This window comes from Dama dama, chromosome 5 (genome assembly GCF_033118175.1).
Source record: "Dama dama isolate Ldn47 chromosome 5, ASM3311817v1, whole genome shotgun sequence".
Taxonomy (NCBI): Eukaryota; Metazoa; Chordata; class Mammalia; order Artiodactyla; family Cervidae; genus Dama; species Dama dama.
In genome coordinates this window covers 16571160-16597023 of record NC_083685.1, presented here as the reverse complement: position 1 = coordinate 16597023, position 25864 = coordinate 16571160, and the positions used below count along the sequence as shown (strand labels likewise).

At 43.8% G+C, this 25864-nt stretch overlaps 1 protein-coding gene across 1 annotated transcript in view; it reads right to left on the bottom strand.

Moving 5' to 3' along the window:
- Positions 1 to 25864, bottom strand: part of SRRM4 (serine/arginine repetitive matrix 4) — a 160805-nt gene extending 134941 nt beyond the window's left edge. The window contains exon 1 of the mRNA XM_061140847.1: positions 25734 to 25864. Within this exon, the coding sequence (XP_060996830.1) occupies positions 25734 to 25864 (131 nt within the window). The remainder of the gene's footprint in view (positions 1 to 25733) is intronic.

Genomic DNA, 25864 nt, shown 5'->3' with positions numbered 1-25864 from the left:
GACAGCTGAGTTTCTCTCAGTTTCGCCATCTGTAAAGTCGAGACCCTTGAGGTTTGACAGACTAGAATCTATCCTCTCCAGGCTCAGGGCAGGAGAGTGTTAATGCCCCAGAACTTTGAGCTGAGAGCTCTGGAAGGCAATCTGCTTCTCCAGAGTCAGCTAGAGCTTGGGGACCCTACACCCAACTGAGCCTGTTGTAAAACTTTTATTATGTTTATTTCAAATCAGGCTTTTGTGCAACTACAAACACGAATCTGCAGCCACAGGGAAGTGATGCTGCTAGCCACGTTCGTCATCGTCTCTGGGTGAACCAGTTGGGTGTCCTCCACAAAATACAGTGAAATCATAATGGAGTGGGGAGCCTGGGGTGCTGCCAAGGGAACAAAGGAAAACAGATCCTGGAAGAAGATGCTGTGGCTTGGTGGAAACTGGGACAGTTTTATTTCTCTCCCAGACCTGTAAATCATCCCCACCCCTGCTTTGGAAATTGTCCTCCAGTTCCTCCTCAGCAGGAGGCAAAGTGCCTTCTTTGCTCTCCTTTCTGAGCCTGGGGGAGCAAAGTATAGAGGGAAGGTGGTCTCTTCTCTGGGTTCAAGTCCTGGCTGTTGAATGACTTTGCAATGGGCTTGGACCAGCTGCTGGTCTACTCTAGGGAACTTCCCTGCCTGTAAATAAGGAGGCTGGACCCCCACCTGACCCTGACCTACCTAGTTCTGTCATCACAACTGTCAATCACAGGATGGATAAGAGAGAAACCCAGATGCATGTACAAATGCAAAGACAATCAGGCCTTCTCCTCTGAGAGCTCTCTGCACCACCCTCCGTTTCCCCACCGGAAGCAGGCGCCATTGGAAGCTGCGGGACTTTCCTGACCCCCTTGGAACTCCAAGTCCTGGTCCACAAAAGCTTTGGGTTCAAAGCAGGGACTTGCAGGATTGTGACGTCTAGGATCAAATGTCCTGGTGAACAAGGTCCCAGAGGAGGTGGGAGTGACCCCAAAGGGCTAAGCTGAGGATGGATCTTGGACCCACAGGACATAAGAACCATAGGATCCTATGGTCTCAGGATCATAGAGCCAGGGGCATAACAAAGTGTGTGGGGCCCAGAGATTACGCAGTTGGCAAGGGGGCTTCTTTAAGAAAACAGCCTGAAACACTTCTATCATACTTTATTCTCTAGACTTTTCAGTTGTGTATCCCAATCGCCCCTTCATATGACAATTTTGTAATATTGTCATCTACAGAGGCAATAGGAAGATAATTCTGTATTTTCTCTGTATTGGTTGCTTAGAAGGATTTGAAGATCATGCTTTTGAGAGGTCCAAAGGTCCCAGTGAAATATGAAAGTGAAGGGGGTCTCTGGCACTTCAGGCCATTCTGGCAAGCCTAAAAGGGTTTGGGAGGATAGGGCTGTTCCAGGGTCCCTGATATCTTTCTACCTCCCATGAAGAGGGCTTCCTTTTGGAGTTGTGCTAGGAGTGGTATTTATCCACACTGAGCTCTTCATGCGTAGAAGATAGCTCATTTTTACTTGGCTATTTCCTGTCACAACTTCTACTGACTCTCCTACTTAACAATCCCACAACCTTAAGGGAAAGCAAGTAGGGGAAATAGGAGCAGAAAATATATACAAAATGGCCCTGATTTTTGATAGGCAGAGATATCAATTGCTGGCTTCAATCTTTTTGCAGCATTTCCCTGAATGAGTTAAGAATCAAAGATCCACAGGGCCGGGGGACTGGGGCTCAGGACATGCCTGAGGCTATGAGGGCACAGAGCTTGGAGGTTTAGGGCTTGGACTGGATGATGCTGTTGTTGGGGGGTAAGGGTAAACACAGAAATACAGCCCAAGTGGAAGCATTCAATCTACTGACTCCTGGTCCCTGGATCACAGGTTGTTTACCAAGCCTAGCAAATCCTTCCCACAATTCTCTTCCTCCCTGGGACCCAGAGATGATGGGTAGCAATGCAGTACAGCAATTCAAACTCCGATTCATTCTTTCCTGGCTGTGTGACCTTGAATGAGTGCTCTTACTTTCTCTGAGCTCTGGATTTCGCAACTGTAGAATGAGCTTCTACCCACTAACAGAAGCAATATAATTCACATACTGTGTTTCAGCACAGTGCCTAGTGTTGGGATAAACAATAAATGCTGGACATTAATGGCTCCTGTCTGGTATGGCCTTTCTTACCACCAGAGCCCAGTGAGAATCCCCTCTCTTGCCTGTGATCCCAAGGAATGCCTGAGGTTGGCTCTGCTAGTATCATTTGCTAGGCCTGCACCAGTTACAGCATCTAGGGTAATTGAGAAATAGACTTGAACCTATTGAGACCCTAGAGAGACCATAGCGTTAGAAGTCGGGCACTGTCACTATGTTGTTTAGTTGCTCAGTCCTGTCCAACTCTTTGCAGCCCCATAGATTGTAGCCTGCCAGGTTTCTGTGTCCATGGGATTTTCCAGGCAAGAATATTGGAGTGGGTTGCCATTTCCTTTTCCAGGGGACCTTCCCGATCCAGAGATTGAACCTGCATCTCCTGACTGGCAGGCAGATTCATTACCACTGAGCCACCAGGGAAGCCCATCTGTCACTATACAGGAAAGGAAAAACTTCCTGGAAAGACCCAAATAAAAATACTACAGTTCTTTACATCCCCCTACTGACTACGACAATAAAGGACAGAAACGGTATAGACCTAACAGAAGCAGAAGATATTAAGAAGAGGTGGCAAGAATACACAGAACTATGCAAAAAAGATCTTAATGACCCAGATAACCACAATGGTGTGATCACTCACCCAGAGCCAGATATCCTGGAGTGCAGAATCAAGTGGGCCTTAGGAAGCATCACTATGAACAAAGTGAGTGAAGGTGATGGAATTCCAGCTGAGTTATTTCAAATCCTAAAAGATGATGCTGTCAAAGTGCTGCATTCACTATGTCAGCAAATTTGGGAAACTCAGCAGTGGTCACAGGACTGGAAAAGGTCAGCTTTCATTCCAATCCCAAAGAAAGGTAATGCCAAAGAATGTCTAGATGACCACATAATTGTACTCATCTCACACACTAGCAAAGTAATGCTCAAAATTCTCCAAGCTAGATTTCAACAGTATGTGAACCGAGAACTTTCAGATGTTCAAGCTGGATTTAGAAAAGGCAGAGGAACCAGAGATCAAATTGCCAACATCTGTTGGATCACAGAAAAGTAGGAGAATGCCAGAAAAACATTTACATCTGCTTCACTGACTACAGTAAAGCCTTTGACTGTGTGGATCACAACAAACTATGGAAAATTCTTAAAAAGATGGGAATACCAGACCACCTTAGCTGCCTCCTGAAAAATTTGTATACAGGTCAAGAATACACACTGAGAAAACCAGATCTGAAAGAGACACGTGCACCCCAATGTTCATCGCAGCACTGTTTATAATAGCCAGGACATGGAAGCAACCTAGATGCCCATCAGCAGATGAATGGATAAGGAAGCTGTGGTACATATACACCATGGAATATTACTCAGCCGTTAAAAAGAATTCATTTGAATCAGTTCTAATGAGATGGATGAAACTGGAGCCCATTATACAGAGTGAAGTAAGCCAGAAAGATAAAGAACATTACAGCATACTAACACATATATATGGAATTTAGAAAGATGGTAACGATAACCCTATATGCAAAACAGAAAAAGAGACACAGAAATACAGAACAGACTTTTGAACTCTGTGGGAGAAGGTGAGGGTGGGATGTTTCAAAAGAACAGCATGTATACTATCTACGGTGAAACAGATCACCAGCCCAGGTGGGATGCATGAGACAAGTGCTCGGGCCTGGTGCACTGGGAAGACCCAGAGGAATCGGGTGGAGAGGGAGGTGGGAGGGGGGATCGGGATGGGGAATACGCGTAAATCTATGGCTGATTCATATCAATGTATGACAAAACCCACTGCAATGTTGTGAAGTAATTAGCCTCCAACTAATAAAAAAAATAAAAAAAAAAATTAAAAAAAAAAAAAAAGAAGCAACAGTTAGAACCAGACATGGAACAATGAACTGGTTCCAAATTGGGAAAGGAGTATGTCAAGGCTGTACATTGTCACCCTGCTTATTTAACATATGTGCAGAGTACATCATGCGAAATGCCGGGCTGAATGAAGCACAAGCTGGAATCAAGATTGCAGGGAGAAATATTAATAACCTCAGATATGCAGATGACACCACCCTTATGGCAGAAAGTGAAGAGGAACTAAAGAGCCTCTTGATGAAAGTGAAAGACAAGAGTAAAAAAGCCGGCTTAAAACTCAAGATTCAAAAAATGAAGATCATGGCATCCGGCCCCATCAAAAAAATAAGATCATGGCAACCAGCCCCATCACTTCATGGCAAATAGGCAGGGAAACAATGGAAACAGTGACAGACTAATTTCTTGGGCTCCAAAATCACCAAAGATGTCAGTGACTGAAGCCATGAAATTAAAAGACGCTTGCTCTTTGGAAGAAAAGCTATGACCAACCGAGACAGTATATTAAAAACAGAGACATTACTTGGCTGAGAAATGTCAGTCTAATCAAAGTTATGGTTTTTCCAGTCATCATGTATGGATGTGACAGTTGGACCATAAAGAAAGCTAAGTGCCAAAGAATTGATGCTTTTGAATTGTGGTGTTGGAGAAGACTCTTGAGAGTCCCTTGGACTGCAAGGAGATCAAACCAGTCAATCCTAAAGGAAATCAGTCCTGAATATTCATTCAGAGAATGAAGATGATTCATTCAGAGATGCTGAAGATGAAGATCCAATAAACTTTGGCCATCTGATGCAAAGAACTGACTTATTGGAAAAGACCCTGATGCTGGGAAAGATGGAAGGCAGGAGGAGAAGGGACGACGGAGGATGAGATGGTTGGATGGCATCACCGACTCAATGGACATGAGTTTGAGCAAGCTCTGGGGGTTGGTGATGGACAGGGAAGCCTGGCGTGCTGCAAGTCCATGGGGTCACAAAGAGTCAGACACTGACAACTGAGCAAGTGAACTGACCTGACTGACTAGATTTGCCCCATGAATGGGAAACAGACCTTTCCAGTTAACTGAGTTTCCATCCCATCCCAACTGGCCAACCAGACTCCAATTTTCTGACAACCCTGATGTGCTTTCTCAGAATCTCCAAGAATTCTGGGAGAATAAATCCATCTGAGGTCAAAACACTGCTCATTGAGAGCAGAGAGTTTATCTAGTTCACTGTCACAACCCAAATATCCCCCACTAAGTCTGGCACATAAAACACACCTGATGAATATGTTACTGAATGTGTGAGTGAATAAATGGAATACTAAACTTTTAAAGGGCTTTCCTGGTGGTTCAGCAGTTAAGAATCCATCTGCCGATGCAGGAGACTCAGGAGACATGGATTCAACCCCTGGGTCAAGAAGATCCCCTGGAGGAGGAAATGGCAACCCACTCTAGTACTCTTGCCTGGGACATCCCATGGACAGAGGAGCCTGGTAGGCTACAGTCCATGGGATTGCAGAGTCGGACACGAGTGAGTGAATGAGTACAAGCGCAAGCAAACTTTCAAAGGAAAAAACAAAGGAGATTTTTCCCAAAGATCAAAGAGAAGCTTTCTGACAGTTGAGTATTTTTCTTTGATTTCATTTTTGTAATATTTAATAAGCATTAATGACAGGCCAGGCACTGAAAATCACTTTTCCTATCACCACAATTAATCCTCCCACCAACACTCTGAAAGTTACCCTTCACATAGGCAGTGTGATCTAATGGTTAAGAATACAGGCTTTAGAATTGGATCCATGTTCAACCCCTGGCTTTAGCACCTCCTAACTGTATGGTTGTGAATCAACTACTTCTCTCCTTGGGGATTTCCTTCTCTGTAAAATGGGAGTAACAAAATATACTTAATGGAGTTAATTGTTAAACATGTTAATGCATATGAAGAGTTTACTACAGTGCCTAGAACACAGGAAATGCTCAGTAAATAGTGACTGTTGTTTTTCCTGCCTTCTTCCTCTTATATGGAGAAAGAACTTACCAGAGAGGCTTCAGTCTGTGATTCCAGGAATGAAAGGCAGTTCCTGTGTATGGGAGAGGATGGCATCAAATTCCCTTCCCTTTCTACCCAGACCTGCTACAAAATTACCTGTCTAGTTCTTGTAGCATGTAGGAGGGACCCTGTAACTAGCTTTCACCAATGGAATATAAATAGAAATAATGGATCACTTCAAGGCAGAAGCAGTTAAGAGCAAGCATGACCTCTCTGCCTTGGTTCACCTTCCTTGTCTTCTAGCTGGAGCATAGCCTGGAAGCCAGGTTACAGAGGTAGGTCCCTGATTGGCTTTATGAAGCAAAGCCCTTCTTCAACCCATATAGGACTAAGATATGGACAAGAAAGGACTGAATCATGTTAAGCCATGGAGATACCAAGTAGGTGCTATTTTTGCCTACCTTAACTTCACTATTTTTATTTAATGACCTTCTTGTATATCTCCAAGATTATATCTATTCTGCTTTTGAGTCTAAATGATATAAGTAGCCAGTAGATGCTTTCTCATGGTGAGAGATTATGTTCCTTGGGAAAAAGGAGCTCTGGGAATCAGTTCCAGTGGGTCTGAGGGATTCCTAAGAAAGAAGATGAGATGTGAAAGGAAGTCCCCATCTCTCCAGCTACACTACCTCCCAGGTTCTCCCACTGAGCAAACAACCCCATGACTATGGAGAATGCTAATCTTTCATTTGGGTTAGGTTCTGGCAGACTGCCTTCATCTCTAGCTGTTTCTGGAGAAAACTCAGAACAGGCATAATTACAGCCCAAGGATAGGGCCGTCCACAGCAAGATGACTTGTAATCACAAACTAGGCTCCAACAGTAAATACATTTTCTGTGTTCTTCTTCTTGCCTCTCTTTTTTAGGAGATGTCTCTCACACCTAGAAACAGTTTAATCCAATCCTGGCTAAAGCTCTGGTCTGGAATTACCCATATGGAGGTCTTTAATACAGAACTGGTCACTGAAAACATGGGGTCCACTGGGGTTAAATATATTGTACATTTCATGGCTCCTGGGTCTGAGACCCTTTCTTTCTAGTGACTAGTTGTGTAGAAGGGAAACAAGGGTGCTAAGAATAAATGGTGCTCCTCCTTAGTTATAGATGACTAACTGTAACTAATTATATCTTGTTACAGATGTCCACACTAACCAGTCAAGCCTAAAGGAAATCAGCCCTGAATACTCTTTGGAAGGACTGTTGATAAAGCTGAAGCTCCAACACTTTGGTCACCAGATGCGAAGAGCTGACTCATTAAAGACCTTGATGCTGGGAAAGATTAAGGAGAAGGGGGCAGCAGAGAATGAGGTGGTTAGATAGCATTACCGACTCAATGGACATGAATTTGAGCAAACTCTGAAAGATAGTGAACAGAGGAGCCTGGCATGTTACAGTCCATAGGGTTGCAAAGAGTTGGACACAACTTAGCAACTGAACAACAACAGTCCTTAAAGAGAACCCACAAGAGAAGTATTTGCTCATTCCTATAAAATGGTAGATGCAGAGGTGTGCATCTAGGTGCTTCTTTGATGTGTCTGACATGTTAGGCTCTTTTCTAATTTATCATCTCCAATGCTCACAGTAACTTTATTGGGAGAAAATTATTCCCCTCAGTTTAGAGATGACCTGGGGAAGTGAAACATACAAGTAAAATGGTACAAGTGCTGGAGCTACTTGGCTGTGCAGTTCAAAGTATCACACATCATACACACTGTACAAAGGAGAGTCAGAGGAGAGCAGAAAGTACCTTCCTAACTCCCGGCACCATTTTTGATGTGTCAAAAGATGTGAAGAAAAAGGATACCTGCTCCACCCACCTTGTAGTATTAAAGCACTAGAGCATGGCTCAAAGGCACAAATATACATAAAATATTTGAAAAATGTAAAACACTATATAAAAGTAAATTATTAATTACTAAACTAGTTAACTGATTGACAAAGAGCCTGTATAGCATGGAGGTTAAACACATGGGCTCTGAAATCAGATAGGACTGCATTTGATGACATTTTGACCTTACTGAACCTCAGTTTCCTCTTCTGCAAAATAGAGATAAGAACATTCCCCATCTCATAGGGCACTGTGAAGCTTTAATGAGTATATACGAAATTCCTAGTAGAATGTCTGACTCACACGTTATTATTCCAAATAACTCTATCAGTCTTGGTTTTTTTCCTTCTGTGAAATGGAAAAAAAATAATTCTACCCATATCACAGAGCTTTCATAATTTGAAACTCTTTTAAGAATGTGACAATTCTGCTGATAAATAACCCCAAACTTAACAGAGGCTGGACACAGCTGGGAAAAGATGTGGTGGGAGATTGGGCTTCCTGAGGCCAACCCTCCCTACTGCCTCCCTGCTCTGCAAAGCACTCAGGTGCTCCAGGCAAGATGAAGCTGGCATCCACCGCTCTGGTTGTGAATTCCAGAGCCCCCAGCAGCAGATCTGGCTCCTGCAGCCTCCTAACATCCTGCTGGCAGAACACAAAGCCAGAAATAACTCCCTGGGTTATTAATACCCCTTCTCCTCCTTCAACTCCCTGACTTGCCTAAGGAGATCATGACATGTGTCCACTTAACATGGCATCTTGAGGATCAGCAGTGGGCAGGCTGGCCCTTGTATCCTGTCTTCACCAAAACTGTCTTGTTTTCTGAGTCCCACCCAGTAGCCAACTCCTCTAGCACTTGTTGATTCAACAGATATTTACTGTAGTCCTAGCTTGTGCCAAGAACTGAACTAGATACTTTCCCATTACAAGTGCAGCGAAATCTCTTTACTCTCTAAACCACCCCTCCTGGGGTATATAATACAATGCCTATTCATAGTTCTAAGTAAATATGGATTGAGTATCAGTTTTGTCCTGGGTCCTGTGCTAGTGGCTGATAAACAAGACAAAGCCCTCTGGCCAAATATATACATTCACACACTAATTAACCGGTTCCAGGATAGCTCTTCTATTGACATTTCTATTAATCAACCCAATGGTTTATGTATTTAACAGTAGTTATCAGAGCTGGTTAGTCACTGTCTAGCTTCTTTAGCCTTGGGCAAGTGACTTTCCCTTTGTGAGGTTCTGCTTTCTTATCTGTATAATAGGGGGAAGGGTGTTTTATGATGAACATTAATTGAAAGAATGAATGGAAAAAGCATGGCACCTAAGTGTTCAGTGGTTAGTATCAATAGTTGACCTGATCCTTCCCAAAGCTGTAGCATTCCCTTCCTGGGAAAGATAAATATATAGCATGCATACTGCCACTTTCCTTTCTTGCACCAATGACAGACATCACTAATGGATCAAAGCACTCTTTGTTATTCATCTCAGATGTAGCCTCATATGCCCATCTCGACACAGTGATTCAGGCAAATACTACTAACTGACTGAAGCTCTTGACCCTCTCTCTGGAGCTTTGCCATCCTGCCCTTACTCACTCAGTTGTATAGGTCTGTAGTTTGGCTGACTCTCTAATGAACAGCTCTTTCCTCTCAACTTTATTCTTGGGTGTTGAGTGTAACTTCCTTAGAGACTGAACTGCATGGGCATAGGCCCAGATGCCTGCTGGTGGTGCTCGTTATATGTATGTATTGACTGATAGGCCTCTGATCAGCAAAACTGGCTGACTTGTTGCATGATCTTGAGCAAGTCAATTCTCACCTTTGGACAATTTTGATATTATTTTTCTCACAGGTAGTAGAACATAGTGGTTAAAATCTTGACTACTGGGCCCTTACAAGCTTGTGTTGGAATCTTGAATCGACTTCCTCCCTGTGTTACCTTGGAGAAATCACATCATCTTTCTGAACCTGGGCTTCCCCATCTGTTAACTGGAGGTGATTTAATAGCACCCATCTCAAAAGCTTAAGGGGCTTAAAGAAAATATTGCATGAAAATGGGATACTATTTTGAGATACTGATCTATGTGTTTTTCCCTCCCCGCATTTTCCCCTTTTCTTTTTTACCTTTAAGCAAATCATGGGTTCTACCCTCCTTGCCTCAGGGAAGGCATATGTCAGGGTTGAAAAAAGGAAGAATATGAGAGTGTTTTTAGCTTTTGCTTTTTAGAAAAGTCAAAGCCTTTAAGGAAGGGGATTTATGGACTTAGGGGAAAGTCCTGAAGAAACACAAAAGAAAAAAGATTTCTCCAGAGCAGAAAGAGATAGTCTCTGCTGGGGAGAGGAGAGGTGAGGAGAGAAGAAAAGAGGGAAGGGGAGGAGGAAGAGGGAGAGAGCTGCAAGATCAAAAATGTGCCACATGGGCAGAAATGATGAGTGTCTCTGTGGTAATGTGCATGAATTGATGGTCAAGCTGGGCAACCTTGGGCAAGCAAAATAGCCTCTCTGGACCTGTGTTCTCACACTATAAGGCTATTTTTAATCACCCTGCAAATTTATTACAAGGAAATGGGCTTACCAAGGATCTATCACGCTTAACCTTGTGCTTAACATGTATCTATTCTCCTCTGCCATTCCTCAATACCAATGATTCAGCTTGTGGTCCTCTGAATTGCCATCTTTGGGTTTAGTTCTGGGCAAGAAAACATGGTTAACTACCAATATCTCTTGTCTCCTTGTCTTGAAAGGTTATCCCTCTTCATGGATGGTTCAATAATCCTCTTGTAGGGAAGAGCACTTCTGGCATGAAAGGCACTTCCCATTGCCTGACTCTCCTTCTGAGTAATTGCCCAGTGTGAAAAAGGACCATCACTACCCCCAGGCATCCCTTCACCCAGCCCCATGAGGTCAGCCTCACTGCTGGGCAGTCCCTTCTCCCTGTGCTTGAGCTGTCTTGGGTAAGCTTCCACTGAAGTGATCATCTAGAAACTTAAAAGCAGGAGAACAGCTAGCCCTCACCAGTGACATTCCCCATATCTTGCCTCTGGGGAAGAAAGTGTTAGGTAAGAGAGAAGACTGTGGCAACATGTATCGGGGTTATAATCCTAACTCTGACCCTTATAAGGTGGTAACTTTGGCAAAGTTGCTTAAAGCCTCTGAGCCTTACTTCCATCTGCAAAATGGGGACAGTGGTGTGTATCTACTGCATAGGACTGGGGAATGAATACAGTGAAGCGATACCTCAAGTGGCTCAGCACAGAACTTAGTTTATCAATTGTTGTTGTTTAGTCACTAAGTTTTGCAACCCCATGGAGCCTGCCAGGCTCCTCTGTCCTCAGGATTTCCCAGCAAGAATACTGGAATGGGTTGCCATTCCCTTCTCCAGGAGATCTGCATATCCTGCATTGGCAGGCAGATTCTTTACCACTGAGCCACCAGGGAAGCCCTAGCTTATCAATAGGAAATACCTAAAATTGCATGGCATTACTACTAACTTGTTAACCTTTGGCCAGCCACTTTACCTGTTCAGACTTCAACTCTCTTTTTGACAAACTTAACTCCTGCCCTGCTAATTGCTAGTTATTTATAGACATGTCTCTTGTACTAGAATGTAAGCAACTTGAGAGTCATCTTTATCTATTACTATGCTTTACATATAGTAGAAACTCAGTCCTGGGTGAAGGTATGAATGGATAATCAGAAAGGATTTCAGATGTGAAATCCCTTTGTACAAGTTTTAAAAAAGGATCATAGCAATTGTGATTCTTTGTTTCTGATAAAAATGAATAAGTACAATCATTTAAATCTCAATAGCAAAAGGCCTCAGAGAAAAACAAACAAATCTAAGTTGTCTAAATTCCTTGGGACCACGATGTTTCAGGTGTCTTAAAAGAGAACTAGGATTGGGAGAACAAGTTCAACCAGGATTTATGCCTGTAAGGTATTGAAAAATAAATTATTTAAGCTGCTATTTCTTATCATCTGTTAAATGAAATTACTAAAACTTACTTTACCATAAATACAGGGAAATGGTGAAGAAGGCACAAAGTAGGTGCTCAATAAATATTGGTTGGTTGGTTGACTGAATGAATCGATGGGTTGGAGAAGAAAATAGTTAGAGAAAGGATGAAGGAACAAACAGCTGGAGAATACATAAATGGGTGGATGAAATCATGAATAAATAAACTAATGGTTCCTTGATCAATGGATGAATGCAGGGTAGATGGATGGATGGATGGATGACTAGGTCGTGGATGTATAAATAAATGGACAGAGGAATAGATGATGCGTTAATGGATGGATAGGTAGGTGTGTCAGTCAAGTTCACAGCAAGCATGAAGTATTGTGCCTGTGAAGAATGACCATGATTGCATAATGGAAGCACCTAAACAGGTCAGCTTGGGGTAGTTATTACAATTATAAGCCGCAAATTTCTCACTCAAGAAAAACTTATTCTCTTTGTTTATCTCCCTTTCTTCCCTAGGGAAACTTGCTTCCAGGAAAGCTGCTTCATTAATGTAGCATCAAACTCCTTCAGTGAGTTTGCTCACCCCAAAATAAAATTTGGCAGTACTAGTGGACATACATCTTGAGTTATATTCTCTCTCGTGCATCACTGTGGCACTGGGATGGAACAATGTAAACAGCTTGTCAAGAACTTCCTTGTTTCCATATGGTGCCCCTAATTTTTTTGACCTTTCCTTGCTATACCAGGAGATTGGCAGAGCAGGTATTTCCAGCCAGAGCTAGTAAGAGTTACCAGCACAGGATTCAAATGGCACTTCTGACATCATTTAGCTATGTGAGCTTAGACAAGTTACTTACCTTCTGATCCTTAATTGTCCCATCTACAAAATGGAAATTGTCATAATATCCAACTGCCTTAGAGTTCAATGGATTAAGTGATATACTGCAGATAAAGCATTTTTCATATAGTAAGTACTCAGAAACTATGGTTAGGAGTTAAAACTTTGATAGATGAAGAGTTGAAACACTGACATTCATGAGCTCCGTGAGGCAGAGGAGTGAATCTTGGGAGTGAGGGGACCTGAGTTCTGATTCACTATTTGACTCTGGACAGGCAAGTACCTTTTCCTTTCTGAGTCTTACTTTCTCCATCTGTATAATAGGAACCCATGAGCTCTGAGATTTAGGAGAATAATCACATTGACTTTTGGTACTTTTCCTCTACCAAAATTATTCTCTGTTGAACATAAGCCTTAATGTCCTAGGGCAACCATTCCAAATAGTCAAACCAGGAACCAACAATTATTCAAGTTAGAGATTTCCGTCACCATGACACAGACGAGGGCACTGAGACTCAGAGGAGTGACGTGACTTGCTCAAAATCACACAGCTAATAGACGGTGGGATAGAATTCAAACTGAAGCTTATTAACTACAGAGCCAGAACTCATCCAACTGTGTAACACTTCTCCTTTGACATGTGTCACAGCAGCGTTTTCTTGGCAAATGGAATGGGAGTTGATGCCTTCCTTAGGGTTGGATGAGCAGGATGGGTGGAGGAGCATGCTGAGCAGGACGACTTTCCAAGGAGAGGGAAGGAAACAGGGACTTGTGGACCACAGTGGGGATAGCAAACATCAGGTGGCTTTGATGGCATCTTGCCCAAGCCACAAACTGGAAAACATCAAAACATCTAGGAGCACTTAGACCACAGTCTGCAGTTCCTGCATTCAGACCACCACTGGGGTTAGTCTGAGAGCTGATTTACTAGAGGACCATAAACACTGTAGGTCCAGGGTGTAGGCCATAGACACTGTAGGTCCAGCCAGTGTTTTGGGATGGGGATGGGTACAGGCAGTGGATGGCAATCATATTGGTTCTTTTCCTCTTCCCTAGAACCCACTAATGCTCTGTGATGAACCCACTGTCTATGGCACTAATTGCTTGTGTGGCTGTAGGCAAGTTACTTAACTACTCTGGGTTGGATTCCTTCCATAAAATGAAGTTAGTGTGGGATGAAAAGACTCTTAAGTGTCTTTTATAGTGGTGGCACTATAGTCTCTCATAGCGGCGACATGTCTTTTCTTGGGGGAGGGGTTATACATAACCTTTCCTGTGGAAGAAGGAAAGTTTCTAGACTTACGCTTCATCCACTGAAGTTTGGAGACTGATTTCCCTCTGTTGGGCCCCTGCAATGATGAGGTAAGTTTCCTCCTAAGGCTCCTGAGCTCTGAGCTCCCCCTTGCACTTTTGGGGTCCTACTCCAAACTCTCCTTCCCTCCTTGGCTATTAAAAGGGATGTCACTCTAAGGGAATGTCTCCACTCAGGAAAAGACATACACTGGGGCAGCTGAAAAGGGCCTGAGGCTGGTACACTCAGTATAGAGAAAGAAAGGGGCTTCAAGGGGGTGACACTGGTAATGCAGCCTGGTCAATGACCAGAGGTGGTCGTACCTGTCCTCCCCTTGCCTAGTGGATCCACACTCAGGGCACAAGTTTCTTGGATTACACTTTTTTTTTCTGCAGTAGGATGGGGACACTGAACTTGGAATCAAGAGACCTGGCATTTATTCTGGGTCTTTACAAGGCCTTGAGCCTCAGTTTCTTCTTCTGCAAAATGCACATAAAACAGTCTCTTAACTGTTGTGAGACTCAAATGAGACCAACAGTAATAGTTAAACCACCACTACCACTGCCACCACAATAATAATGTGTCATTATTTCATGATGTTACTTTAAGGCAAGTCATTTCATGTCTCTGAGCCTCAATTGCCCCATTTGTAAAATGGGAATAAATTAATTTTTCTGCCTTCTTCAAAGAACTCTGAGCAGTGTGGCATCTTAGAACTAGGTGTCGGGTGACCCATATGTCACCTGTACCTCTGGCATTAACATTCTGATGTTCCAAAAATTGTCCTTTACATTCTCTGTGCCCCTGTCTCCCCACTTATAAAATAAAGAGGCTGCACTCAAGTTCCTCAAATGTCCCCTATGGCCCTTCCAACTTGACTGCAGACTAAACGCCACAGTGAACTGACACTGACTTACCAAGAGCTGATCACTAGGATGTGCTATTGTTGTGGTGGCTTCCTGTTAGAAACAACTGTCCACATTTAAAGAGTTGCCCTGAGCCTACCTACCCTCTATGGGAGTGGGCTGGGCCCCAGAACCACCTGCCATCTGGCCTTGAAAGGGAGGCTGGCTAAAGAAAAGCCTCCTTACTGGCTGAAAGCTCTGAAATATGATCCCAGGAACAGCCAGAGCTGTTCACCTGCTCTGTGAGACACAGGCTGAGTACAGATGGACGTCTCTTCAGGATCCCCAGACCAGGCTTCGGGCAGCATATGCCATAAGAGGACTTCATGGGGCAGGATGCCACATCTCACAGCGAGAGGCAGGAGAAAGAGAGTGGTGTCTGATGGCCTGATCACAGCAGGGAAGCTAACACACAAACTGTGACATAATGCTCTCAAGTAGCACGTCACTGAACCCAGAGCTCACCCAGGCTGATTCAGACTATGTAAAGGCCTTGGGCAAATCCTTCCCCTTTTGTGGGTCTCGGTTTCCCCATCTGCAAAATGAAGAATTATGTGAGCGGACCCCAGAGATCTTTTGATATCTTATCTCTCTCAGTAAGAAATTTTTGAGAATGAAACCCTCATATAAGTATATTTATAAATTATACCTGTACAGTTGTTCCAATAATTATAAATACTATAAAACATATCCCTTCATCCTCCACATGAAAAATGAGGAGACTGGATGATCTCTAAAATCCTTTAGCTCTAAAATTCTGATGATGTACATGTGTATGTCTCTGAGTTTCCTTACCTGTACCATGCTCTTATATTTGCATACCCTCCACTATTCACTCAACAAACATTTAAAGATCCCCCAAACATGGGCCACTGTTCTAGATGCTGAGATAGAGCAAAGAATGAGACAGACATGGCCTCTACCCTCAGTAATTCAAAGGGCTCTTCTAAGAATCAAAGGAAACACTGCTGTTTTTGAATACTGGAAATTCTATATTGTTCACACTATTAGGTGTGAAAATGATTTGCTTGGGAAAAAGAGTTACAATTCATGCAATTAATTAACATTTGTTTGACCCCCTGGTATGTATCGAGTGAAAGAGATAAACCAATGAACAAGTTGACACAGTCCCCATCCTCTTCAGTCTGTTAGAAGAGGTACACTTCAACCAATGATCCCATGCATGCATGCATGCTAAGTCGCTTCAGTCGTGTCTGACGCTGTGCGACCCTACCGACAGCAGCCAACCAGGCTTCTCTGTCCACGGGATTCTCCAGGCAAGAATACTGGAGTGCGTTGCCATTTCCTTCTTCAAATGATCCCATAAATCAGCATAAAATTACAAATTTGTTTAGACTCAAGAGAGGTACTACATTGATAAGAAAGTTAATGTTGGGTGTGACCTAGTCTAGAGAATTGTGGGAGGATTCTCTAAGGAGATGACATTTGAGCTGAGATCTGAAAGTAGAGTGAGTAGGTGTAAATTAGGCACCAGGGGAGAGAGAGTGCTTTCTTGGTATCATGTGCAAAGGTCCTGTGGCAGGAAAGGCATGGGAAATTTGAGGAACTAAAGGGAATGGGATGCAGCTGGACCAGATGGAGTGACAAACAGTATTTTATTTATTTATTTTTAATTGGAGGATAATTGCTTTACAATATTGTGTTCGCTTCTGCCATATTTCAGCAAGAATCAGCCATGGTATACATATGTCCCCTCCCTCTAGAACCTCCTTCCCACCTCCTGTCCCATCCTACCCCTCTAGATTGTCACAGAGCACTGGGTTGAGCTCCCTGTGTCATATGGCAAATTCCCACTGGCTATTCATTTTACATACGGTAATGTACATGTTTCCATGCTATGCTCTCAATTCGTCCCACCCTCTCCTTCCCCTGCTGTGTCCACAAGTCTGTTCTCTATGTCTGTGTCTCCACTGCTGCCCTGCAAATAGGTTCATCAGTAACATCTTTCTAGATTCCATATATATGCGTTAATATATGATATTTGTTTTCTCTTTCTGACTTACTTCACTCTGCATAATAGTCTCTAGGTTCATCCACCTCATTAGAACGGACTCAAACACATTCCTTTTTATGACTGAGTAATATACCATTATATATATCTATATCTATATATATCTCACAGCTTATTTATTCATTCATCTGTTGATGGACATCCAGGTTGTTTCCATGTCCTAGCTATTATTAATAATGCAGATGGAGCATTTTAAAATGATCTTGGGGGAGGTGGGCAGGAGTGGTACCATGGCTGGGAGTTACCAAGGGCCTAAAGTTCTACCAACCAAGGGACAGTAATGGAGGGCTTTAGATGAGGGTAGGAAGTTTGAGTTACTTTTCAGAGAGGTTCCTCTAGCTTGATATGAAGATGGGTAAGGAGGGTAAGGATAGAGGAAGACAGAGTTACTGACAGTGGTGTGAGATGGGAGAACAACAATGGCAACTACCTAAGCTGATTGGACATAAAATGAGATGATTAAAACAAAACAAAAACACCCATGACCTTATCTGAACTACAGTGACAGGATGTGCTGCAGGCAGAGAAGAACATAGTGCCATTGGGCAGACCTGAGTTAAGATCCTGGTTTCATACTTATAAACTATGTGACCTTGGACAAGACACACTTCACCTCTCTGGTCTCAGTTTTCCTCTTCTGCAAAGTGTGTGTGTGTGTGTGTGTGTGTGTGTGGGGTCAGTCATGTCCAACTCTTCCCAGCCCCATGGACTGTAGCTCACCAGGCTCCTCTGTCCATGGAATTTTCCAGGCAAGAATACTGGAGTGGGTTACAGTTTCCTACTCCAGGGGATCTTCCTGAACCAGGTATCGAATTGAAGTCTCTTGTGCCTCCTGCATTGGCAGGCAGATTCTTTACCACTTAGCCACCTAGGGCACTTAAGTATAAATGTATCCGTTGAGAGCTCTGGGCTTTTATCCCAATTATGACTCTTACCATCCACATACCCATGAGCAAGTCACATCTACTCTCTAAGCCTCAGTTTCCTCATCTGTAAAAATGGGTTTTAAAAATACCTCTCTCTTTAAGTTACTGTGAGGATGGAATCAGATGACAGATGAAACATGCTTAGCACAGGGCTAGGCACATAATAACATAAGGAGCTTGGCACACACATTCCCACCATGAGAGAATGCACACACATATCATGAATACACATATGTCAGGCCCAGATGGCACCTCTCTTCCCGTAGGAGTGGTAACTGTCTTGTAAAATTCCAGCTCACTTGCCTAAGCTTAACTTTTAATGAAGCTAGAGTACAGTGATCCGTTGGTGTTTCTGCTCAGCGAACCTGTCAACAGGATGTAAAGCCCAGGGAATCTGGCAATTAGGGGATTCTCCTGATGAGAGACATTTGCGTCCAGAGGATTTTAATATTTGTTTTGAACAGACACATGTAGACGTGAGTTACTTAATGACTGTTTTAGGGTTCAGCATTGTTCCTGTATTTGGTTTGGCTTTGTCTCTATGACATCTTAATTCTGTGTTTTATTTCACAGAGCTCTACGTACAGGCTGGTGGCATATGGGAGCTCCCTCAGCAAAATCTCCAATGGAGATGGAGGAAGGGAAAGAGACCGAGAGAGAGAGAGAGAAAGAGCACACATAGGCTGTAGCTTCAAGGGTGTGCAGTGAAGGGAGACTGGGGGGCTGCAAGATGAGAGAAATAGTCTAGATTTGCACGCATGGATATGAGAGATACAGCAAACCCTCACTACTATGGGAACAAGATTTGCCACTGCTATTTGGAAGTCTCAACAGTGTCTTTTTCAATTTCCTAATCTGATTGATCACAATCAGAGAGATTGTAAATTTCATGCTTGTCTATAATGCATGGAGGGGCCCAGCTAAGCTGACTCTGCTGTTCAAAGTCATCCCTGGCTGCATTAGAGTCGGGAGAGAGGAGCCAAGAGAAGCAGATCAGACCTGGGTCCCTGACTGCCCCTGGGACCTCCCTCCATCCTCCTAGCCTAGGTGTTGAGGACCTGGTAAGTCCTTAAATGTCTTACAAGGCTTGATCTGTTTCCTGCCTATGTCTAGGGAGTCATCTGTCAGTCTCCTCCACACTTAATCTGCTCCGCCCACATCAACTTCCTTGTTATTCGTCAAATATATCAAACTGCTCCACCTCAGGGCCTTTGTATGTTCTGTTCCCACAAACACTTTCCCCCAGTAATCCTCATGGCTGACTCCTTCCCTTCTCCAGGTCCCTGGCCCACTCCCATCCAATAATGCCATCCCCTCCCTCACCCTTTAGCCCTTTGCTCTGCTTTATTCTTCTTTTAAGCACTTACTACCACTTGACCTTATATTATTTCTTTATTATTTTTCTCCTCCATGAGAGCAGGGGGCTTCATACTATTCACTGTTGTACTGAGAAGGAGTTCAAGAAATCTGCTGAATGAATGAATGAAAGTATGGCTTTGGTTTTTAGTCACATGCAGCTTCTTCCACTTTGTGCATTCATTCCCCATTGGTTTATTTTCTCTTTGACATGTACGGGCTCACTCTGATCTCCCCACCGTCGGTGGCCGCTTGAGGAATGCAGACTGGATTTCGTTTTAGCCAGAACTGGACCATGAAGGACAAGAAACCTAATGGTCCAAGCTCGAGACTGTATCCTTGAGCTGCTGACAGGGGAATTGGGAGATTTTAAGGGCAGTTCCTTCCTGCAGGCCCCCTTCATTAGCACTGACTAAGATCCCCACAAATAATGCCCCCCACTCCCCCCACCTTAGAGTTTAGCCCCATAAAAAGGTTCTGGGAAAAGAAAAGCTCTTTCTTGATACTCTACAAGGGATAAAGGCCTTATTCATTCTGATCATTCCTTGCATTTGTAGGTAATACTGATGAAATAAAAGAATCATTCCCATTTCACAGCTGAGATAACTAATGATTACTGTATGATGATAAGCAAGGGTTCCAAGCTTCACTGAGGATCTCTTTCTCTGACTTTCCACATTCCCCTTTCTTTATTCCTATCTACATTATAGTGCTAAGACTGCCTCACTCACATACACTCATGCTTATGTCTCCCATTGCTGCTAAATTCCAAGGCCCTCAAATGAAAAGACTGCATTTCATTCATCTTTTTCTCCCTGATGGGCCTGGCACATAGTAATAATAAGAACGATCATTTATTATTAATTGTAAGAGCTAACATTGATGGAGCCCTCACTGCGTGCCAGACAGCAGCTTTCCATAAATTGGTTCATTCAGTCCTCCCAACAGCTCTTGGAGGTGGCTGCTATTATTAGCCCCATTGTAAGGATGAGGAAACTGAGATTGAGAAGGTCAGGGCGCTTGCCAAAAGCCACTAGAGCCAGTGAGTGTCTGCAAACAGTAAAAGGAAACAATTCTTTTAATTAGTTTGCCTTGGGGGCCTGTTGGATTTTTAAAACAGCTCTGTACAAATCTCCACTGGCTCTTTTAGGTAACTGTAGTGAGAATGATCTCACCACAACCCCGTGAGATGAGTATTTTATCGATGGGGAAACTGAGGCATGGAGAGGTAGAATGACTAGCAGATTCCAAAGCTAGGAAGTAGCCTTGCAGGATGTCAGACTAGGTCCATCTGACTTCAGAGCCCAGGCCCCTCATTGCCCTACGTCTTCCACCCCAGAAATAGTCTCTCACACCTCAGAGAAAGTCTTAGTAATAAGTAAGTATTGAACTCTGGTTTTGCCAAGCCCCTGCAAACTCTTCTTCCTCACAGGAAGGTAAATTGAGCCACTCTGAAAGAAAGGATAGTTTTAAAAATGTGTAGTGCCCCTGCAGGATGACCAAGGTGCCCATGGAGCGGAAGGCACCTAACCCAGACTTTCATTCTCATTTATAGGACAGAAGAGATGTCCCCCCCTCTATGGTGGCCTGGAGTTATACAGGGACTCATACAGGTTTGGAAAGTACTTCCAGGTGGGATTAAGTTCAACCTCCCGTCCATGGACGGGCCTACACGGCCACTCACCCAACCACACAGATCTCTATATTTAGAGCTTCATTCTGACACTGTGCTGTGCTGTGCTGTGCTTAATCCCTGTCATGTCTGACTCTTTGCAACCCCCTGGACTGTAGCCCGCCAGGCTCCTCTGTCCATGGGGATTCTCCAGGCAAGAATACTGGAGGGGGTTGCCAGAGTCAAATCTATTTGCAGTGTGTGTGTGCATGTGTGTGTATGTGTGTCTGTCTGTCTGTCTGTCTCCCAGGTTGCACTGACCAGTGTCCTCAACCTGTCAGAATGGGGTTGGGGCTGGGAGAGGGCTAATCTGATGCTGGGCTTGGGCCACGTGTACTCATTCAATTAATGCATGTAAATTTCATTGAACACTTACCGCAGCCCGGGTCTCTAAGACAGCACGGTTGCCAAGTGAATACGGCAGTGTCAGAAGTGATCCCCTCACTGACCCTGTACACCATTCACCAAATTTCACCTTTCAGAAGGAGAAAGGTTTGACCCAAACAGTAACATTCCCTTTGCAGAGAAAACGTTCATTCATCGCTGGACAAGCATTTTCCCTGACCTTTGTCTATTGGCTCTTAACCACAGGAAATCGCCTCCCATCAGCCCCTTACTCTGCTCCCAAAGACAGAGTCAGCACAAATGTGCTAACTGATCTCTTGGCATGAAGAGGAGTCTTGAATTAAATGATTCAAAGGCATTTTCCCTGCCTAACAATTTGGCCATCTTTCCCTTTATGCAGTAAAATCTCTGATAGTTTGGAATTTATGATCCTTTAGACAGGAACTGGGCTGAAATCTGCTTCTGGACTATTCTGCATGGGAAGGATTTTTGAATAAAATTAATAGCTTGCCAAAAAAATAGGAAAGGGAATGCTTACTTTATTTAAGGGGAGGTCACTTCTCTAGCCCTTTACAAATACTCCTGTATCTATGAACAATTGATATGCTAACTACAGAAAAGAGTTACATATTTATTGTCTTCAACTACTCTTCATTGATATGATTATTATTACAGTTTGAGTTGGCCTGCAACACTAGATTTCCCACTTTGAGACTAAACTTCTTGGATACAAACTTTTCTGGGCTAAGGAATTTAAAAAGAGAATTAATGAGTGCCAGGAAAATTACTATACTTCTTCGGTAGGGTCAGAAGAGGCAGTCTCATACACCCCAAGTACCTTGTTGGTTCATGCTGGCTTTCTTCCACCTGGTAGGTGGTGAGGTTTGCCTGGGATAGCCCCCGTTAGAACTTCCATCCTGGGAATAACCGCTCACAGATGACCCTTTTAACCTTTGATATGAACTACAAATTATATAGTCACTCTAGATTTGATGGACTAAGGGATTAAAACTATGGTTTTTAAGGAGTTAGAACCTTGGCTAAACTGCCAGTGCTTGGTCATCCCTATACAATCTGAAAGGATAATCCATAAGGATATTGTACCAATCAATTCTGAATTCAGACATTTCTTCATCAGCCCTCCAACCACCCTCAACTGAAAGTGTTGGATCAGAAAGCAGCTAACCTTCCCCCGAGTGCTAAGTCGCTTCAGTCGTGTCCGACTCTTTGCGACACCATGGACTGTAGCCCCCCAGGCTTCTCTGTCCATGGGATTCTCTAGGGAAGAGCACTGGAGTGGGTTGACCCAGGGGTCGCACCTACAGCTCTTATATCTCCTTCATTGGCAGGCTGATTCTTTACCACTAGCACCACCTGGGAAGCCCAACATTCCCCCAGGGAAGGAAATTCAGGAACTTAGGGAGGAAAATATTGGACTGCTCTCATCCTACCCACTCCATCTCAATGCAGTTACCTGTTAGGAGTTTAAAACTCACAATTTTTATGGTCAGCATTATTAGTGGGAGAAATGGATAGACAGGAAAAACACAATCAATGTGTATTAAACAATCACTATGACCCTCACACTGTAGGAAGTGCTTCACCTGACTCAATTCTCCTAACTCACTGCTTGAGATGGCTACTATTGTTATTTCTATTTTCAAGCTGACAAAATAGGCTCAACTAGGTAGAGCTACTTGCCTAAGGCACTTGGCTAAATGGCAGAAGCAGGGAATCCAGGTACCTCTGAAGCTCAGTTCTGAGCTCTTAACCACTGTGATATACTGCCTCCCACTCTGCTACGCTGTTCTGACATTTGAGTCAGACATCTGCTTGCAACTTGATACATTATAAAGATATTGCCTCATCAAGTATGCCTCACAGAAGGGGAGAGGGAGGGGGACCAGGGGATGCTTTGCTTGGAGAAAGGTTGTATGATGTATGCATATTGCTATGAAATCAACAAATTGAATGTAAGCTTCTATCCTGGTACTAAATTATCTTCAGAAACAGACTTAAAATATCCTGGGGAAGTTCATTCAGGGGGTAGCCCTCATCCATAAACAACTATTAAGTGTATAACAAACAGGACTGACTGGTGGTTCATCCTCCCCCCTCCCCAGCTCTTTTGGCAGATCTGCTGACTGTGAGCTGGGCCTCATTCATGAAAGCAGACAACATTTCTGATGAGACAAAGTCCCCAGACTGCCTGTGGAGGAAGCTGCTGGGCCCAGATGATGCTATGCCTATGCCTCTGTTCCTTTCCTTCCTAAGGACTCTGCTTTAGAAACATGATACTTTTACCGTTAAGTAAGTACAGAACATTACAAAGGAGATAGAAACTGACCATCACTGGATGTGGATGGTGTGGGTGAAAATGGGGATGTTTCAGGTTTTGTAGAGACAACTCCAACCCAGCCTTCTTGAAGACTTGAATACAAATGTTCCCTGCTCACTCTCTACCCCAAACCAGGAGTAACAGCTACAAAACTGGAATCTGTTCTATAGAAAGGCCACGCCTGTTACAGAAGTAATAAGATGATCCTTTCAGCATGATATAATTCAGGGGCTAAATGCTCAGACTTTCACCTTGGGAATGGGTTTTCTGGGGGTAGGAGACTAGGGACATTAAAAGACACCAGGAGTGAAATGATATCTGGGTGGGGAGGGTTGGCTATTGTAAGAGTTTCATATGAATTAAATTAGGATTTGCACAAAGCCTCAGAAAGCATGACGGTTGGGAAACCTGGTGAGCAATTAATATGATTGAGAGTATGACTAGGAAAAAAAGGCATTATAGTAACAGACTGACAGACAAAAGGTGAAGGTACCAAGCAAGGTGGACATAAGGTATGCTTATCTGAATTAAAATACCACCAGGAATCTGCTATCCTCTTCCCGCACCCTTGAAATATGTGGAAGACTCTGGACCAACTGCCACACTTCTAGTTTCCAGTGAAATTTCTTTTAGTCCCTTCTACAAGGGCATATTCTGTGGCCAAGGCAGCACTGATTTGCCAACAGTAGGTGCACTCCAAAGGTGGAATGGATGGCAGAAACCCAGGAAGATAAAACCGCTGACGTCAAAGCTCTCTACAAAGCACCTCCTTCTAAGCAGAGTAACATCAGCTTTTGGTGGTACTTCGTGTTATTGTTCCTCTTCTCCAGCCTGTGTCAGAGGGTATCCCCTCATCCCAAACACAAACACTCGCTTCTGCTGCCACCACTTACAGCCTGCTACATCCTGCTGGCCTGTCGTGTTTCTAGTCCACCCTTCCCCAACATAGGACACCCATTTTTCTAAAGACCTGTATGAGCCAGGTCCCTATCAGACTATGAAAAGTTCTCCAGTCTGAGTTTGATTCTTAAGATATGACTCCCCATCGGTCCTCCACTGTACACCCGCTGGAAAGTTCAGATGCAACTATGCCAGACCAGACATTCTGTCTGAAGCCCTTTCCCAGACACGTTTTCAATCTACTCCCTAATGAAGCCTGCCAGGATTAATAAATCCTCTAAGTGGTCTTCCCTGGACCACTTCTTTCTTTTTTTCCCACCCAACCACTCATCCAACACCAGCAAAAGATGAGTTTTCATATAGCCTTGATTTTTCCTGACAGAGGGCACAGCCTTCTTCCTTTCATTCCCAAACTCCTCTAAACTGAATGATTTATGAAAAGAATTGGGTTTTCTCTGTCCTGGAATGCTTCCATTGCACCCAACCTCCTCTGTTTCACCCCACATCTTCTTCACCCTCTTTCTGCTCTTCTTTCATTTCTTCCCTCATCCTCCCTCCATCACACTACTCTACCACCACATAAGGACTGGCTCTTTTGCCTGAGTTCGAAGCAATCAGATTCTTTTTGAAAAAACAGGTTAAACTCTTCTGAGATCATCTTCATGATCTTGGGAGCTCCTCCCTGACTCTTGAGCCCAGAGTCCTGGTTTTGGATGCTGGAGACTAGATAATTCAACAGCACCAATAGCCAGAAAGGCAAAGAGGAGGGTGCTGTTTAGGGTGTATTTGAGGGAACAGCATATGGGCTTTTGTCAAAACATTCAGAGCTCCCTAGTTTCTGAGCTGAGTATAGAAATGTGCTGCTGTCTCTGAACAAGGCTTGAGCTAGTTCAATCTTCATCTTTTCTTGTACAGCATCCCCGACTGCCTCAATTCCATCATTTGTTCACCCCCAGTCCTCGGAGCTCTGTGATACCAAGAAAAGTTTCTCAGTCAAGTCATCTCCCACTACCACTATCTACCCAGAGACAGCAAAACCTCTCAAACAGCGGCTGCCAGGTCAGCCGGTTGAGCGTTGCTCCTCCTAAAGACTCTCTGTCCCTTCTCAACAGCTTCCACCTCACACAAGCAATTAGTTCCCATGTTCCAGCGGGAGATACAGAGTAGTGATGGGAAAGACAGGCGCCCTGGCCCAGCTGCCTGCATCCACCCCTCAGGGCTTGGGGCACAGGCCAGGAAAGGGGGACTGCCAGGGTCTCCCCTCTTAAGCAGGAGGTCATTACCTTGGCAGCGGCTTGCGGGCCGTGATACTGGCGACAATGATGCTCTCTGGACGCGGGGTGGCCACAGCTTTAAAGGTTCCTCGCCAGAACTTCTCAAAAAGCTGCTTCTCTCCTTGCTGAACGCTCGCCAT